Genomic DNA, 15,574 nt, shown 5'->3' with positions numbered 1-15,574 from the left:
AGTCGTCGGCCTGAGTGCCCCATGCCCACAGCTGGGTGGAGTCCTGCAAACCTCATTTAGCTCCTCCTTGAGCTTCTCTGGCCAAAACAGAAATGGAGACCTCCTACCCTGGCACAGATGTCCTACCTGTCGTGGGGATGGCCAGTGGAAGGATCTGTAAGCTGAATTTATTTCCACATAGAAGTCTGTGTGTTGGACTGACCAGCTTTTTCTTTCTTCCAGGGAGGGAAGATCCCTGTGAGATGGACGGCTCCAGAAGCCATCGCCTACCGCAAGTTCACTTCTGCTAGCGATGTCTGGAGCTATGGGATTGTCATGTGGGAAGTCATGTCATTTGGAGAGAGACCCTACTGGGATATGTCCAACCAAGATGTGAGTATCAGCAGCACCTGGCTGTCACCACCCCAAACAAGGTATCCCCCAGGCAGTGGCATGCAGTCCTATCAATTTTTTGCCTTGTAACCTGAATTTGGGGTGCCTGTGGCGGGAGATACTGAGTCAATCTTGGTTGACACCAATATTTGAACGCATCAAAATACCATCATGGAGATGTGGCTGGTTCCACTCACCAGGGGCCAACCCAAGGGAGAGTGGGCAAGAGTGGCCCATAGATAAATCAGACCCTGAGGTATGCAGGAAGTTCTACCCTCTCCAGAGCACCCAGCCTGATTGCGCTCCTTCCTTCACCATGCAGCTTTGGAAAAGGGGGAGCAGCCCTCATCTGAGGGTGGGCCAGTCTTACAGGGCTGCTCTGTCCCTGAGAGATGCACTGCATTTGACCTAGTTACAATTTTTGTCTGTCCTCAAACCTCTCCTGTTTAAAGAGAGGAATTGTCAAGGATGCTTCTTTCATGAGCGTTCACTTTTCTGGGAGCCCATGTCACCCCTCAGTGAAGGAAGAGCTGAGGAAATTTGCCACTGCTGGTCAGATCCCAGAAATGGGCCCCAGGGAAGGGGGTCATCAAGCCCTCCAGGCTGCCCTCTTGAGACAGGGTGGATAAAGAAAGAGAAGGGTCATCTGAAATGCTGTAAGCAGAGGCATTTGGGCATTTTCCAGGTGAGACCTTTTGCTCCCTAATTACTAAAAGGCGAGGAAGCCTTTGGAGAACACTTTGATAAAATGCAACTGAAAATCCTACCTGGATTCCCACACTGCCTTGAGCCCTGAGCTGGTCCCTGAGACCATTCCACTGTCATGATTTGAAAGCATATCCTCTCCTTTGGAGTTAAGAGGATCATAGTTTAAAAAAAAAAAAAAAAAAAAAAAAAAATGCATACTGCTTTCCTGGACATGCTTTCCCCATCACCTTGGCAGAGGCTGGGGGCAAGCTGCTCCATGATACGGAGGCAGGACTGTCCCCAGTCCAGTTCTAGTTCAGTCAGGCAGCCAGCTGCACTGAACTTGAGACATTGCCCTCAGCAAGCCCTCTGTCCAGCCAGAGGTGTCGTGCCATGGCAGAAGATAGAGAAAGTGGGCCAGCTCAGAGCCAGACACATTCCCCAGTAGCTGAAAGAGGAGCAGGGGGTGCTGCTGTAATGACACTCCCTGCCCCCCGGGCAGAGTGGCTTCAACCCCGGACCTGATGAAATAGCTGCGTTCTTAACCAGGTCCCAATGCCAACCACGTGTGTCCCTGGGTCCTCTATTATCTAGGATTATCCATGCCTTGCCTGGCTCTGATAGCATGTCCAATCAGTAAGTGTCGGCCTTGCAGCCCAGACTGCTTTCATGAGCTCAACTGCACCCTGGTTCTGTCCACACAGTCCACTGGAAGAGTAACCACTGTTAGCCAGAAGAAGCAAACTCATCTGGGTCAGCAAACTCATTTATGCCCAGAGACTTAAATCCGATTAAGAACAATTCAGCGCACACTGAATGGATTATGCAACTGATGATAGGCAAGAGTTGACATTCAAGATAGTCTCAGTAACCATATTCACCTATGCTAAAACAAACAAAAAAAAGAATCTAATTTAAACTTCCAGAATTCCCAAATCATTCAGTCATCAAACACACATTGTATACTAACTGTGACGAAGCAATGTGCTTGACAGATCTATTCTAGGGGGGTTTACAGTCCAGTGGCACATACACAGGACTGTGGGAACACTTGGGGGTGGGGAAGGAAGACTCCGCAAATATGTGATGCTTGAGTTGGGCCTCAAAGGGAATAAGAACATCTGTCAAGTAGCAGTTTATTCTCATTTTGTTGTGTTTCTCCAAAATAAAGCTCCTTAGTTTTGTCCCAAGTGCAATTCGAATTCTACTGTCTGCGGAAGGTGGGCAGCAGCTTCACGCCCACAAGGAAAGCTCATTCCGACCCAGCCTGGGCGAGCGCCAGGAGAGGCTCCCAGCTGCAGCCCCACTCATCAGAAACCACTGAGGTGGCGGCAGTAAAGGATTTTACAGATGACAATTGAAAGGCTTTAAGAAAGAGAATTGCAGAGGCAAGTCGGAGTGCTGGTAATTGGGCTTCCGGAGCCCAGGAAGGCCTTTGAACATGTACAGAGAGTTTGTCAGCCAGAGAGAGAACTTGGAAGTTCTGCTGCTTGGATCTGATTGACAGAGATAATGAGAGTGGCAGTGTCTGTGGAGAGGAGCCTGGTGGTATTGAAACATCAGAGCTCAGCTTAACCCCCTCTGCCCTGGTTCCTCCACTGCTCCGAGCTCTCCACTTGTCTCTCCTGTGTGGAAGGTCCAGTGAGTGCTGCCTAACGCTCAGCTCCAGTGCATGTCTGGGGGCAGGTAGGAGCTCCCACTGAGGACAGCAGGAGGGAGCCCAGGGAGGGGTACTCCCATTCCCCAGAGGCGCTCAGTCACTTCACTCAGTGCACGAGGCACCTGGGGCCAGGCCATGTGACCCGTACCCATCCCCCACCCGAGTCTCTGTGTCTAGGGAGCCAAAGGCAGCCCCTCTCTCCAGCCCACCTTTGTCCCCTTCAGCTCAGGGCATCTGCTTGCATTAGCCTTGGATGGCCCAAAGGGCAGCTTCAGACCATTCAAAGTGAGCCACCTCTTCTCCAGTGATAGCTGCTGAGCCTTGCTCCTCTCTCCACTGTGGACACACCATGGGGTAGCATCCTAATGTCCAGTCTTTTCAGATTTTATCTTATGGAGCAAGAAAAGATGCCCAGGACTCAGTCCACATTTGATTGTAGAACACCGGATGTCCCTGACCTTGGACTGAATCCATCCACAGATTTCAAACATGGTGGTGGTGGTTTAGAGCCCTCAGATGTCCAGATTAAAGGGACTTCTCCATGCTTCCTCCCTGTCTTCATACCTGCTGGGGGGGCAGGTATGACAGAGTCACCCAAACCACACTGAATACCACCTTTTAAAAAAACATCCATGGACTCTCTCTGGTAGCACAGTGAGATAAAGCACCACATTATGAAGCTCTAGGAAGCCACTGCAGTGTGAGTTCGATCCCTGGCCAGGGAGCTGACCCACATGGCTGGCAGACTTCTTCTGACCCACCCACTGCTACCCTCAGCAGGGTACTTCCTCAGTCTGTCTGTTCTGCTCCCTACTCTGTCTCTGGTGAATCCTCTCACCCACCACACCTCTGGCCTGTACCCCAGTTTTGTAAGCATAAATAAATACATCTTTAAAAAAAAAAAGAACCCAGATCCCTTAAAAAATCCCCAAGGGCATTGCACATCATGAAAGACTTTGTAGCTAATGTTATCAACACACCAACTAATGGCCTACATATTTTTTCTTTGGGTTAGAGGTCAATATTTTTCTTTTCAAATGTGTACAAATTATCCATGCCCCCAGAGTAGCAACTCAAGAACTGGCAAAATTGTCTCAAAGAACTAGCAGATGGAACAGGGTCCCATCTTGTGTATAAGAACACGGGAAGGGAGTACCCATGGTATCTTGTATCCTGAATGGTGAGAAATAGGGATATGACATTGATCAAGCCCCCACTGCATGCTTGGTGCTTTTCAAACACTGTCTCACTGGACCTCCAAGTGAGCAGGACAGCAGGACAGCTCCCTCTTACTGGAAAACATGGCCAGCATCATAAATGAGACAGGCATGGTGACGCCTTCCCATGAGGAAGGGATTTTTTCTGTGTCCTACCTCTCGGCGTTACATCCCTTCACTGTGCCATCTTCCCATCCATGCAGTTTTAGGAAGTCAAACAACTCTCCCAAGATCTCGAGCTACTAAGAAATGAATTAGGATTTGAATCCAAATCTCCAAGGTCCATGACCCTAGTCACAGTGCTGCACCATCACCAACAGTGTGAACTGGAGCTCCTGGCTGATATCCAGGGAGGAGGAGTCAGTGGTTCTTTGATGTCTTTTCGAAAGGAAAGCATGCCAAGCAAATAGAGGGAATGCAAAACCAAACCGCTGTCTCTGACAGTCTGGCAGAAGTGCCAGTGAGTTGGCTTGTACAGAAGAGCATTTGGTCAAAAGCAGAAGTCAGGTGCACACGGGCCCTCAGTCGTAGTGCTGTGCCGGGAGAGCTTGGGTCGGCTGGCCACTCTGTGGAGCTGTGTCCTCACAGAAGGCCCTGACTCCAGCCCTCCTTCTTGACATGCACAGATTGGAGTGTAATCTTGTCAGTGGGGAAAATCAGTATTTTTGGTCTCTGGTATCACACAATTTGAGCAAAGATGCCAGAAGTATAGGGGAACATGAGGTGCCCTGCACTGGGAGACTGGGAGGCTTGGGGAATTTTATTTTTTTTAAAGATTTATTTACTTTTGCATACAGAACTGGGGTACAGGCCAGAGGCTCAGGGGCGGTGAGAGGCTTCACCAGAGACAGAATGGGGAGCAGAACAGGCAGATCAAGGAAGTACACTGCTGAGGGGAGCAGTGGGCGGGTCAGGAGAGGTCTGCCACGCCATGTGGTCACCTCCAGGGCAGGCGGGAATCGAACTCATGCGGAAGCAGCTTTAGCTTCTTAGTGCTGTGCTTTAACCCGCTGCGCCACCAGGGAGGGCTGGCTTGGGGATTTTTATGTAGTGTTGGTTTTCTTTTTAAGATTTATTTATGCATATAGAACTGGGGTATAGGCCAGAAGTGCAGGGTGGTGAGAGGCTTCACCAGAGACAGAGTGGGAAACAGAACAGGTTGACTGATGAAGTACATTGCTGAGGGGAGCAGCAGACGTATCAGAAGAGGTCTGAGGCGCCATGTGGGTCAGCTCCGGGGCAGGCAGGGATCAAACTCATGCTGAAGTGGCTTTAGCTTCTTAGTGCTTACTGTGCTTTAACCTGCTGCGCCACCAGGGAGAACCCTGTAGTGGTTTTTTATATAGTGCTCATATCAGGATGGTCTGTGTGCTTATTTGTTTTCCACCACACTGACTAGGGGAATAATATACCTTGATTATCTCTAATGATTCAGGTTATCATATTGTCTCTGCCCCATCTCATATCCTATACACCTACACGGAGAATTTCCCCTAGCAGTGTGAGACGTTGAATTTGGACATCAGCTCCTCCTGGTGCCCACATAGCTTGTCCTCAGTCAACTCAGGAATAGCTTGGGTTACCATTCAGTGGGTAGTTCGCATGTCTGCACAGTAAGTGGGGGCTCTGTGGCAGGGCCCCTAGATTTGGCTGCCTGGATGGAGCTGGAAAAGGGTGATGGTTTATGGGCCAGGCTGATGGGAATGATGCCCAGCTGCTCATCCTAATGGATGACTTGATTTAGCTCTGTACCCTTCTTTACTGCAATGAGGAACATCAGACAGCCCCAAAGACTGTTTTCCAGATGGAGGTTACAGGGCCAGGGCCAGGGAAACCTAAGGAAAGTGGGCTTTTCGGTATTCAAACTTAAAATCAGACCCCCTGTGATGTATTCCCAGATTATCACTGACTAGCTGTTCACCCTCAGGCCAGTTACTTCTCTGCTGTGCCCCATTTTCTCACAAGGAAGATGGAGCTAAAATGTCCTCCCGAGAGCAGGACAGGTAACTTGATTGACAGTAGTTTGACAGACAACAATCTGTCCTTGGTACAACATATTATTCAAAAGTGAACGTTCCCTGTCACTGCTTTTTTATGTCGTGCTCATATCAGGATGGTCTGTGTGCTTATTTGTTTTTCCACCACACTGACTAGGGGAATAATACACCTTGATTATCTCTAATGACTTCAGGTTATCATATTATCTCGTGCCCCATCTCATATCCTATACACTGTGCAGAGAATTTGTAAAAATGTAAACTGATTGAAAATATTCACTTTCTGACCAATTTGCACAGTGGAAAAAAAAGATGAAGAATCAGTTGAAATTAATCTGATTTTTTTTTGGGCAGCCGCCACTTGCAAGAGCATGGCAGGCAGCAGCATTGCTTTTAAACATAGGCAAAACCGTCTGAAATTTCCTGAACTCCAAATTATTTCCTTTGTTGTTTAAGGAGTTGTAGCTGTCTATTTTCATGTAAAATCAATGCATAATTACTATAGAAAATATGCATACAAACAAGCAGAAAGAGCAAGGTAGGCTACTCTGTGTTTTTGCCCACCCAGAGGTAACTACCATTCATTCCAGGCCTTCCAAGGTCTTTTCTATGCATGTATAGAATCATGTTTTTTTGTTTTGTCTTATTTTTTTTTATTTGTTTTTCACAAAAGCAGGCTTATCCCTTGCCTGTGGTTTGCAGCCTGCTCTTTTGTTTAATGCTACAATGTGAACATATTTCCCACTTTAATAGGTCAATTTTTGCAGTTTCCCTTTAAGGCCTGCATTCTATACCAGGCCTTCCATTGTGTTATGAATGTCCTAGAATTAATTAATATGTTTAACACTGGGTCATATACAATTATTTTTGCTGTTACAGAAAGCACAGAGCAGGCATAATTGATTTAAATGAATTGGAAATTAAGAAGTAAAGGGTGAAAAACACAACAATTTCAAAGACAGACAGTAGCATTTAAAAGTAGTACAAGAGTTACAAAATTATCCCCTGGCATCTGCAAAAATTATCAACACCTGATTGGAGATAATCATTTTAGACCACTTTGTTATTTTGACCATTGTCACCGACTGAACCAATATGATTAATCAAATTATCTGCATCCCAATTCCTGTTGCTGCCTCATGAAAATTAAGGCAAATAATGCCTAGGAAGCACGTGGAGGGTCCCTGGCACAGAGCGAGCCTTCCTTTGATTGCTGACTCTTTTCCTGCCTTCTTCTTCCCTTAGAGTGAAAGGCTGCAGCCCCATAGACCTTGGTGGGTGTCCATGCATTCGGGATTAGCTAGATTTCCCATGGACCATAGTTTCTTCACTCCTGGTGATGCCAGCTGCCAGTGAAACAGCAATGGGTCTGAAATGCAAGAGAAAAGCTCAAGCCCTTCCTCAGGTCCTTCTTCAATAACACTGACAGAGATCTAGTGTGTCAAGCCCTGTGACAGGCGCTGGGGACACAAAGGGACAATAAGATGCGCCTCCACCTTCTAGGAGCTCATAGTCTGAGGGGAAAGCCAAGTGCATGTGCGATCGATTACAGAAGGAGGGATCTGAGGACAGAATGAGGATACCCAAAGGGCTTAAATCAGGTCAGAGAGGCTCAGTTCTCAGTGGCTCATTTGTGAATGACTGGCTGGTGGCCCATAACTCAGTCACACCTGTTTCTGTGTGTGTCGCTGCAGGTCATCAATGCCATTGAGCAGGACTACCGGCTGCCCCCTCCCATGGACTGCCCAGCTGCTCTGCACCAGCTCATGCTGGACTGTTGGCAGAAGGACCGTAATAGCCGGCCCCGCTTTGCGGAGATTGTCAACACCCTGGACAAGATGATCCGGAACCCGGCAAGTCTCAAGACTGTGGCAACCATCACCGCCGTGTAAGTCTGGGAGGGATACCTGGCTCCTATGTATGGGGGGTCTCATAGTCAGAGGCAGCAAGACTTGCTAGCCACTTGGCCTATTGAGAGCGAGAAGAAGGTGCCTGAGCTTATTTACTAGTAGAGGAGTTTGAAGATCCTTTCCTTTTTCTCTCCCAATTCTTAAAAATATCCTCTGCCTCCAGCATGGGCTATAAACAGATGGTAAGACACTTGTCTGGGTTTTCACCTTCCATTGGCCTCAGATAGGCACTGTAGTATAGAGCTGTCTGATCTGAGGGAGGCCTGCACTTCTGGGCAATTGTGTTTCCAGAAGGCACCCCCTCTGTTAGCCATGCCAGTTAACTAGGCAGATGGAGCTGCAGACTTGGAACCTTAGCCAATGCATTAACAGGTAAAGCCCCTGATTGCTATGGAATAAGGAAGCACAAAATAGTTGGATTTGTTATGAGCGAATGTACACAACTGTCAGTGCTACTTTACTTACCGGCATTGGCAGTGCTAACTCACTTACTAATCCATAAACCAAACAAGCCCACGATTATCGAGTACATGTGCCATGCACTACACCCATTGCTGTCAGGACAGAATGAGCAAGATAGACATGGTCTGTGCCTTCATGGAGCTTAGGATCATTAGGATTGAATCATCACACAAATAAAGAAAAATTGAGATCAATTGCTACTGTGGCAGGGAGAGATGCCTAAGTCTGGTGTCAGCGTGGCTTCCCTGATGAGTTTAATTGAAAGCTGCAGGGTAAGAATTTGTTAATGGGATAAAAGGGAGAGAGGAGCAGAGGCACAAGGGTTCCAGCCCACGAGTAAGTATGAACAGAGACCCAAGGGTGGCAAAGACAGGGCCAGTGTGCTGGGTGTGAAATTTGTGAGGGGTCTGGTAGGGACTGAGGCTGAAGCCATGAATCCTGGGCTTGAATTTCAAAGCACTGAGTGCCAATGGATAGGTTTACCATGAATCAGGGCCAGGGAGAGGTCTGTTGACATAATTGCAACTGAATTTTTCAAAGCACATCAGACGGCAGTGTAAACCCTGTGTTGAAGCAAACAAGCGTGAAGAAAGACTGGTAGGAGAACACAGCAGGAATCATGATAGTGATGGCAGTGCCTTAATTCGGGCCATGGTATGGGAAAAAGTGGAGGCATGTGAGTAATTTTGGAGGAAAAGCTGTCTGATTTGGTGGAAGAATGGGCATGGATGTTGAGAGTAAGGGAAATGTCAAGATGGCAATTGATTTCTGGATTGTGACCTGCATGTCTGCCTAAAGAATGTACCAAAGAAAGTCAGTAGTAGTTCACTGCTCTGTTCCTTTTATTTCTAGCAGACAAGGATAAAACTAGACCAAATATGTTAACAGATATGGGGAAGCTGTAATTAACTGGATATACTATAAAAGGATCATGTCTTTGGACAGTGGAGTCCTTAAATTTAAGTTTACAAAGTTGTTGTGGGCCTTTCCTTCCCTTCAAACTGCAGTCTGTGTCAGTCTACCTGCCTGGGTTAACTGAAATGTGACAGAGGCAGGGGCATTGGCCACCTGCTATTGAGTCAACTTTGACTCAATAAGGAAGGGCTGACCCAAGGCTCCACTGTAATCTGGGAGCTGGTCTCCATGGAGACTGCTGTGTACTTGACCATGACTCTCCCCATCCACCCCTGTAGCTATGTCATCACCTTCTTCCTCTGTCCCACAGGCCTTCCCAACCCCTGTTAGACCGCTCCATCCCAGACTTCACAGCCTTTACCACCGTGGACGACTGGCTCAGTGCCATCAAAATGGTCCAATACAGGGACAGCTTCCTCACCGCCGGCTTCACCTCCCTCCAGTTGGTCGCCCAGATGACATCAGAGTAAGTGAAGGTGTTACAGGGTTGCCCAGAGTGGACTTGGGCTGCCTGTCTGTGGGGCCTCACGCGCTCGCTCAAAATGTAATTTTCTGCAGACACACACAAGAAGCGTAATGGGTTTATTTTTAAAAAGCGGAAAGGAAAAGGAAACAACCTAGGGTAAGAGAGAGGGGTACAAGGTAACTGGAATACTTAACCAGCGTGGCTAACTTGCAGCTCTAGTCCCAAACTAACGCTGCTAGCCCCCAGTCACACGGTCTGAGAGCAGTTGCTCCAGAGAGAGAGAAAACCATTACCATTACCTCTCCAGAGTGACAGTTGGAAAACCGTTCACTATTTATCCCCTAAAGTCCCAGAATGCCTGCTTAGCTCCACCCTTGGGTCCTCGCAGTTCTCTCCTTGGTACTGCTGGGAGTTGTAGTTTTCCAATTACTGGAGTAGGGGGTGGAATCCAGAAAGCTGGAGTAGGGGTGGAGTCCACCAAACTCTACAGAGTTCTTTTAGGACATCCTTCCCCTTCACAAAGGGAACCGAGCCCATGGTGAGGGTCAAGGCTTCTTCCCTGCAGTTTCCAAGGTGGCAGTCATGATCTTTGACTCCTTCCCCAGAGCTCCAACTCTGCATAGAACAAGGCCTGTTGGGGAAGTGACTTGGTAAGATGGAGGGATAGGTGAAGGGGCTGGTTTTGAGGCCAAGATCCACTCTGGGGCCCAAATGAGAGTTTTTCAAAGACCCAGCCATATGCCATTTGCCTAATCACTGAGAGTCTTTCCTCCATTTATGTTTTTAAACTCAACCCATCAAAGAGAGCATCCAGATGGAAAGAACACAGCCAGCCAGCACTTTCGACAACAGAGCCGGAAGAGGCATTGCACTGATTCAGCAACAACCTCAGATGTGTGGGGAGCTTGTATCCCTACTCAGATGGCACTTGTAAATAGCACACATTTCCATCCCCCACAAATTCTTTACCAGTCTGTAGCTCCCATGGGAGGATGGAGGAACACAGAAAATTAAATTATTCAAATAAGACAAGAGCGAGAAAGGATCTAGTAAATCACTTCCCCATGAATGTTCTGAGTATCACTAGATCTGGGAAATGTTAATAGATTCTCCTGGGGAAAAAAAAGGTCCCAAGGTCAAATAAATTTGGAAAATACCGCAGATTTTAACACCCTCTTGGACAGTCACTACACATATTAGCATTGCAAAGGCCATGAGAAGTCCTGAAATAAACCAATTTATAATTATCAACTATCAGGGAACCACATTTTTGAGGGCTAGAGTACTGTAGAACTGTAGTTTGGGAAATATTCTCCATCTGTTCCACCCCTCCATTCAGCAGACTCAGAAAGCTGGTGAAGTTCATAGGGCCTAAAAAGTCAGCACTCACAAGAGGCCAGGCCAAGGGGATGGACTGGGTCTGCTTTCCCGCCTACCAGCTCCATCCATGCCTCGTGCCAGCCTGTGCAGGCAGTGTAGGGCACATGCTCTGTGACACACCAGAGTCGCCTGGCAGTCGTTCACAAATGCTGATGCCTGGCCACTACACCCAGATCTTCTGGTTCATGTGCTGTGTGGTGAGACAGAATTTACAAGCTTCCATGTGATTCTCACATGCAGTAAAGTTTGGGGACTAGTGGACTAACATTGGCTGGGTTGCATTTATGTTGTTGTTTTGTTATTATTATTATTGCTATTTATTACTCCATTGGTGGAAAAGTTGAATTCTTCATGCATGCATACTCATGTACACCCCAGAGGGAACCTCACCCATTGCCTAAATTACAGCGTAGGCTGCCAGCATTGGGTTTGATCCAATATAAAGTACATTTTCCCACGCTACATGGGGGATCAGTCAGTCCCCCAGGCATAGACAAGCATGTACTGATCATCTGCCAGACACAGTGCTAGGTGCTGGGGGCTCTCTGGGACTGGCCAGCTGTTGAGTTGCGAGAAGGTGTCATCTGCCCTCAGCAGTCGGGACCCAGAGGAATGACTTCCTGACATGGACCTGCTGTCCCAGGCTCCAGCTTGGTTGTCATTCTCCATGGACTCCAGCTTTACCACTCTGAAGTTTATTCTCGCCAGAAATAATGGAACTTCCACTTTCTCCCTGAGATGACTCAGGGAGATGTGTCCCTGAGTCCTTAGCCCTGGATACATTAACATGTGTCCTTAGCCCTGGATACATTAACATCAGAATTCAGTTTTTTTGGATGTAGGTTTATTCCCTGGTGGTGGCTAAAAAGACAGCCCTCACTGTTATGAATTGTCTGTCATCCACCAAAATTAAAAAGAAAAAGAAAATCACTTACCAACTCCCATGTCTTGCAGTGCTATACTGAATGCCTTAGTTGATTGGAAGTCCTGGGGTCAGGGACAAAGTGGGTTTTCATGAAGACAGGGCTACTGCTGGTTCCCCACTGTGATCCGTCTGAGTACCGGGCCCATCTTCATCTCATTCCCCAGCAACTGAAGGGATCAAGTGAAGTCATTTTCTCAGTCATGGAGTAACCACATGAAAAAGAATAAGCGGAAGATTAAAAGGAAAGTGAACCTGAAAATTAAGGGATTTAGTTCAAAGTATAAAATGTCCACACACTATTGGAGCAATTTAGTTTGTTTCAGGAAAGATAAAAGATGGGCAGAGAAACCCAGCAACTAAATAAAAGGGATCATGGTACAATTTATGGATTCGAAATTCAAGTATGTCTCTCAGAAGTGTTTGCTAAAAAGACACAGGCCATCTGACAATCTAAACCACGGTAGCCTAGCGGGGGACTGACTGCCAGCTGACAGGGGGAGAAACCAGGAGGCCAGCGCATTGTGGAGGCAGGCCTGACTCACGGTGTAGCTCATGGGTCTGCCACGTGTCATGCAGAGTGGTGGGCTGTGCTGGAATGATGGGCAGGGGGGAACATATGGGATGTTAGAAGAGTTCTAAGCAGCCCTGCAGGATGGTTGAGAGCCAGGCAGTCTTGAATTTGAACCCGACTCTACCACCATTTAACCACTGTGTGATCTTTAGCATGTTACTTGAAGTCTCTGAGTCCTACTGGTAGTGTCTATAAATAGGCAGATAATAATAGAGCCTACTTTGTTGGTTTGTGTTGAAAGGCCGATGAAATTATACATGCAAACCACTGGCCTATTTTCTGCCTATGGGATACACGTGAGGAATAATTACTGTTAAATATTATCCTGGACATTGAGTGGCTGGTCAGTTTTTATAAAATGCTCCCATAGGTGTACATCAAGTGGCGTATAGGCCATGAGAAGCACTTGAGCAACACTTTATATTGTTATTCTTCACCAAGAAATGATGCATGCATGGGTCTTCCCAAAGTCAAATATAAACTATGAACTTGTCCTTATGAAGATTCATCAAGCTCAAAGATGAATTGAAGTCAAACCCCTGTCCTAAACATATTTCTTGGATTCCTGCTTGGGCAGATATTTGAAAGTTATTTTGAGATCATCCTTCTAAAAAATTCATGACATTAAAATTCAAACAGAGGCAGAAAATGGAAACTCAGGGGAAAAACATCAGAAAACCAAGGAAAGACCCACATCTTTTCAGTCTCACTGGGTGAGCACTGATTTAGACAAAAAGCTCCACGAAATAACCAAAGCTCCCCACACAGTGCATTCTTGGAGTTTAAAAAAAATAAAAAAACTTGCAGAGGGAAGATCATTCCAGTCGACATAGGGTCATAGACACAGTTAAGAGGCTGCTCCAGGCCCATAGACGAGGCTAGGGGTGTCTATGATGGAGGAGGCGTTGGAGACGTGGGCTACAAAGTACGACTGAGAAGAAAAGTTCTAAGTAATTGTTTGCCTATGACTTGGGTAAATTTGGGGTTGTTGGCTTTTCAACACTTACTTGGTTAGCCAATTATTATCAGGCACTCACCTTCTATGGTAAGTTTGGGTCTGTGAAAAGCTGTTCTAATACTAAAGTGCCTTCTTTTGTGGCTTTTTCCCTCCTAGAGACCTCCTGAGAATAGGGGTCACCTTGGCAGGTCATCAGAAGAAGATCCTGAACAGCATTCATTCTATGAGGGTCCAGATGAGTCAGTCACCAACAGCAATGGCATGAGGACTCTTGTTTTCTGGGGGGAGGAGAGGAAGGAAAAGGACCAGGCCCCAGGGGGATCCAGAGGTTGACCACTGTGGAATATTCTGGAAAGATTGGCTTCTCAGCTGAGAAATGCATTATCATCAAGGAAGAATAAAATGGACCTGCTCCTAATAGGCAACCTTTGTTTCTCAGTGACAGAAGCATGTTGAAGATGCCGTGGGAAACCAAATATATAATAATAAAAATATGAAAAGATGATGTTCAACGGAAGTGAAGAGAAAACAATATGCATCGGGGGACCAAGAGTAAACCGGCTTGCACCCTCCGTGGGCTGGTGCCATCATCCACAGGAAGAAAGGGAAGGAGGTAGAGGGAAGAAACAGAAGCATTTTTCCACTTTCTTCCTCACCAATGACATTCTTTTCTTTTCTCCTTTTATACTACTCCCCAAGAGTCCTCTCCCTTCACCCACATCCATTACCCTTTGCTCATGACTCCTATAGGGAAGTTTCTTCAAACAAACCCCAGCTCCTGAGTCTCCAGATGTCGTTCTGTCAGTTGCCAAAGGACTTTGCTGACCACTGCATGGGGGATCCAACCAATTCAATTAATGTCTTCATATTGAAGAAGAGATGTACCTTCAATTGAAAACCTTGTTTTTCTTTTGTTTGCATTTTCTGCAAAAAGGAAAAAGACACCACAAATTGGAAAAAAAAAAAAAAAACCTGTTTCCGTGTGCGAGAGCACGCCTCTGTATGTCTGCGTTCTAAAATGATTGTGCTTGTTCGTAACAGATGCAAACAAGAAAGAAGAACCGGGAAGTCTGCCCCTGAAAAGCCCCAAGAGGCCAGAACGTGGCAAGGGTTTGGTCTTCTGGTTGGCCCGATTGGCCTATTGGCTCAGTGTGGAGAGAGGGCAGGGAGAAAAGTAAATGGGAGGGGAAACGAAAGGACTCTCATGAGCTGGCAAAGCAAAGTCAGACAGGAAACAGGTGAGTGGTTTGAATTGGATGCAGTGTGGAACGTTCCAGAGAGACTGACTGATTCGCTGTTCTTGGTACCATCTGAAGAGAAGGAGAAAGAAAGTGTTTCTGGAGAATGTTCTTCCACATGCCTGGAATCCGATTTAAGAGGTGGGAGGGAGGATTCTTCTGACCTTATCTGTGGACTGGCTCAAGCCGAGTGGCATCGAGGAATGTTTCAAATGTGTCTGTGTTTCTCTTTGCGTTCCTTCTTGTACCTCATTGTTCAATTCACTTTTGTAAATTCCACCTAACATTGAAATATTTTTAATTTCTCCTGTTACCTTAATCTCCTTGCTAATTTTATCTGTCTAATTAAAATGAGCAGAAGCATGTCTGGGTTTACATAGAATGGTGTCAGAGTGTGTCTTCCTGGCCCCCAGTGGGTCATCCCCAAATCACGGGAGAATCCTTGCAACCATCCTTCTTCCTTTCTTAACATACGCCAGATCCTCTAACAGTGGGGAGCAGGAGAACCACTCCCACTGATGTGTTGCAAAGAAAGAACCGAATAAATAGAAATAGACTCTGAATTCTCAAATGTGAGGCTTAAGATGCCCCTGGCAAATAAACATAAACAATCATCATTAATACACGATCAGCCCTGATGGCAGTTAACACAGTGCATTTGATAAGTTAACACCCAGGACAGTTTTGTAAAAACCACTAATGATTATGCTGAACTGCTCTGGTGCCTCTGTATAGTTGCTGCTCAGGCGTGAGGGGTGGGGGCAGGAGGGTGGGAGGAAGGCATGAGGTGTAAGAAGCTATCATTCTCGTGTATCT

At 46.7% G+C, this 15,574-nt stretch overlaps 1 protein-coding gene across 3 annotated transcripts in view; it reads left to right on the top strand.

Annotated features, from left to right (window-relative positions):
• The window catches only part of EPHB1 (EPH receptor B1), a 416,952-nt gene extending 401,798 nt beyond the window's left edge, over positions 1-15,154 (top strand). Inside the window, exons 13-16 of one of the 3 annotated variants that reach the window (XM_012724944.1) lie at positions 223-372; positions 7,628-7,821; positions 9,531-9,686; positions 13,960-15,154. In XM_012724944.1, the coding sequence (XP_012580398.1) occupies positions 223-372; positions 7,628-7,821; positions 9,531-9,686; positions 13,960-14,017 (558 nt within the window). In that variant the 3' untranslated portion in view covers positions 14,018-15,154. Of the gene's footprint in view, positions 1-222; positions 373-7,627; positions 7,822-9,530; positions 9,687-13,676 lie in introns of all 3 variants that reach the window. The other 2 variants (XM_012724945.1, XM_004682182.1) reach the window with 2 other exon arrangements.
• Positions 15,155-15,574: the final 420 nt, after the last annotated feature.

Source organism: Condylura cristata, unplaced genomic scaffold, assembly GCF_000260355.1.
Source record: "Condylura cristata isolate star-nosed mole 26May11 unplaced genomic scaffold, ConCri1.0 scaffold00014, whole genome shotgun sequence".
NCBI lineage: Eukaryota > Metazoa > Chordata > Mammalia > Eulipotyphla > Talpidae > Condylura > Condylura cristata.
The sequence above is the reverse complement of the archived record's forward strand: the minus strand, read 5'-3'. Positions and strand labels throughout refer to the sequence as shown.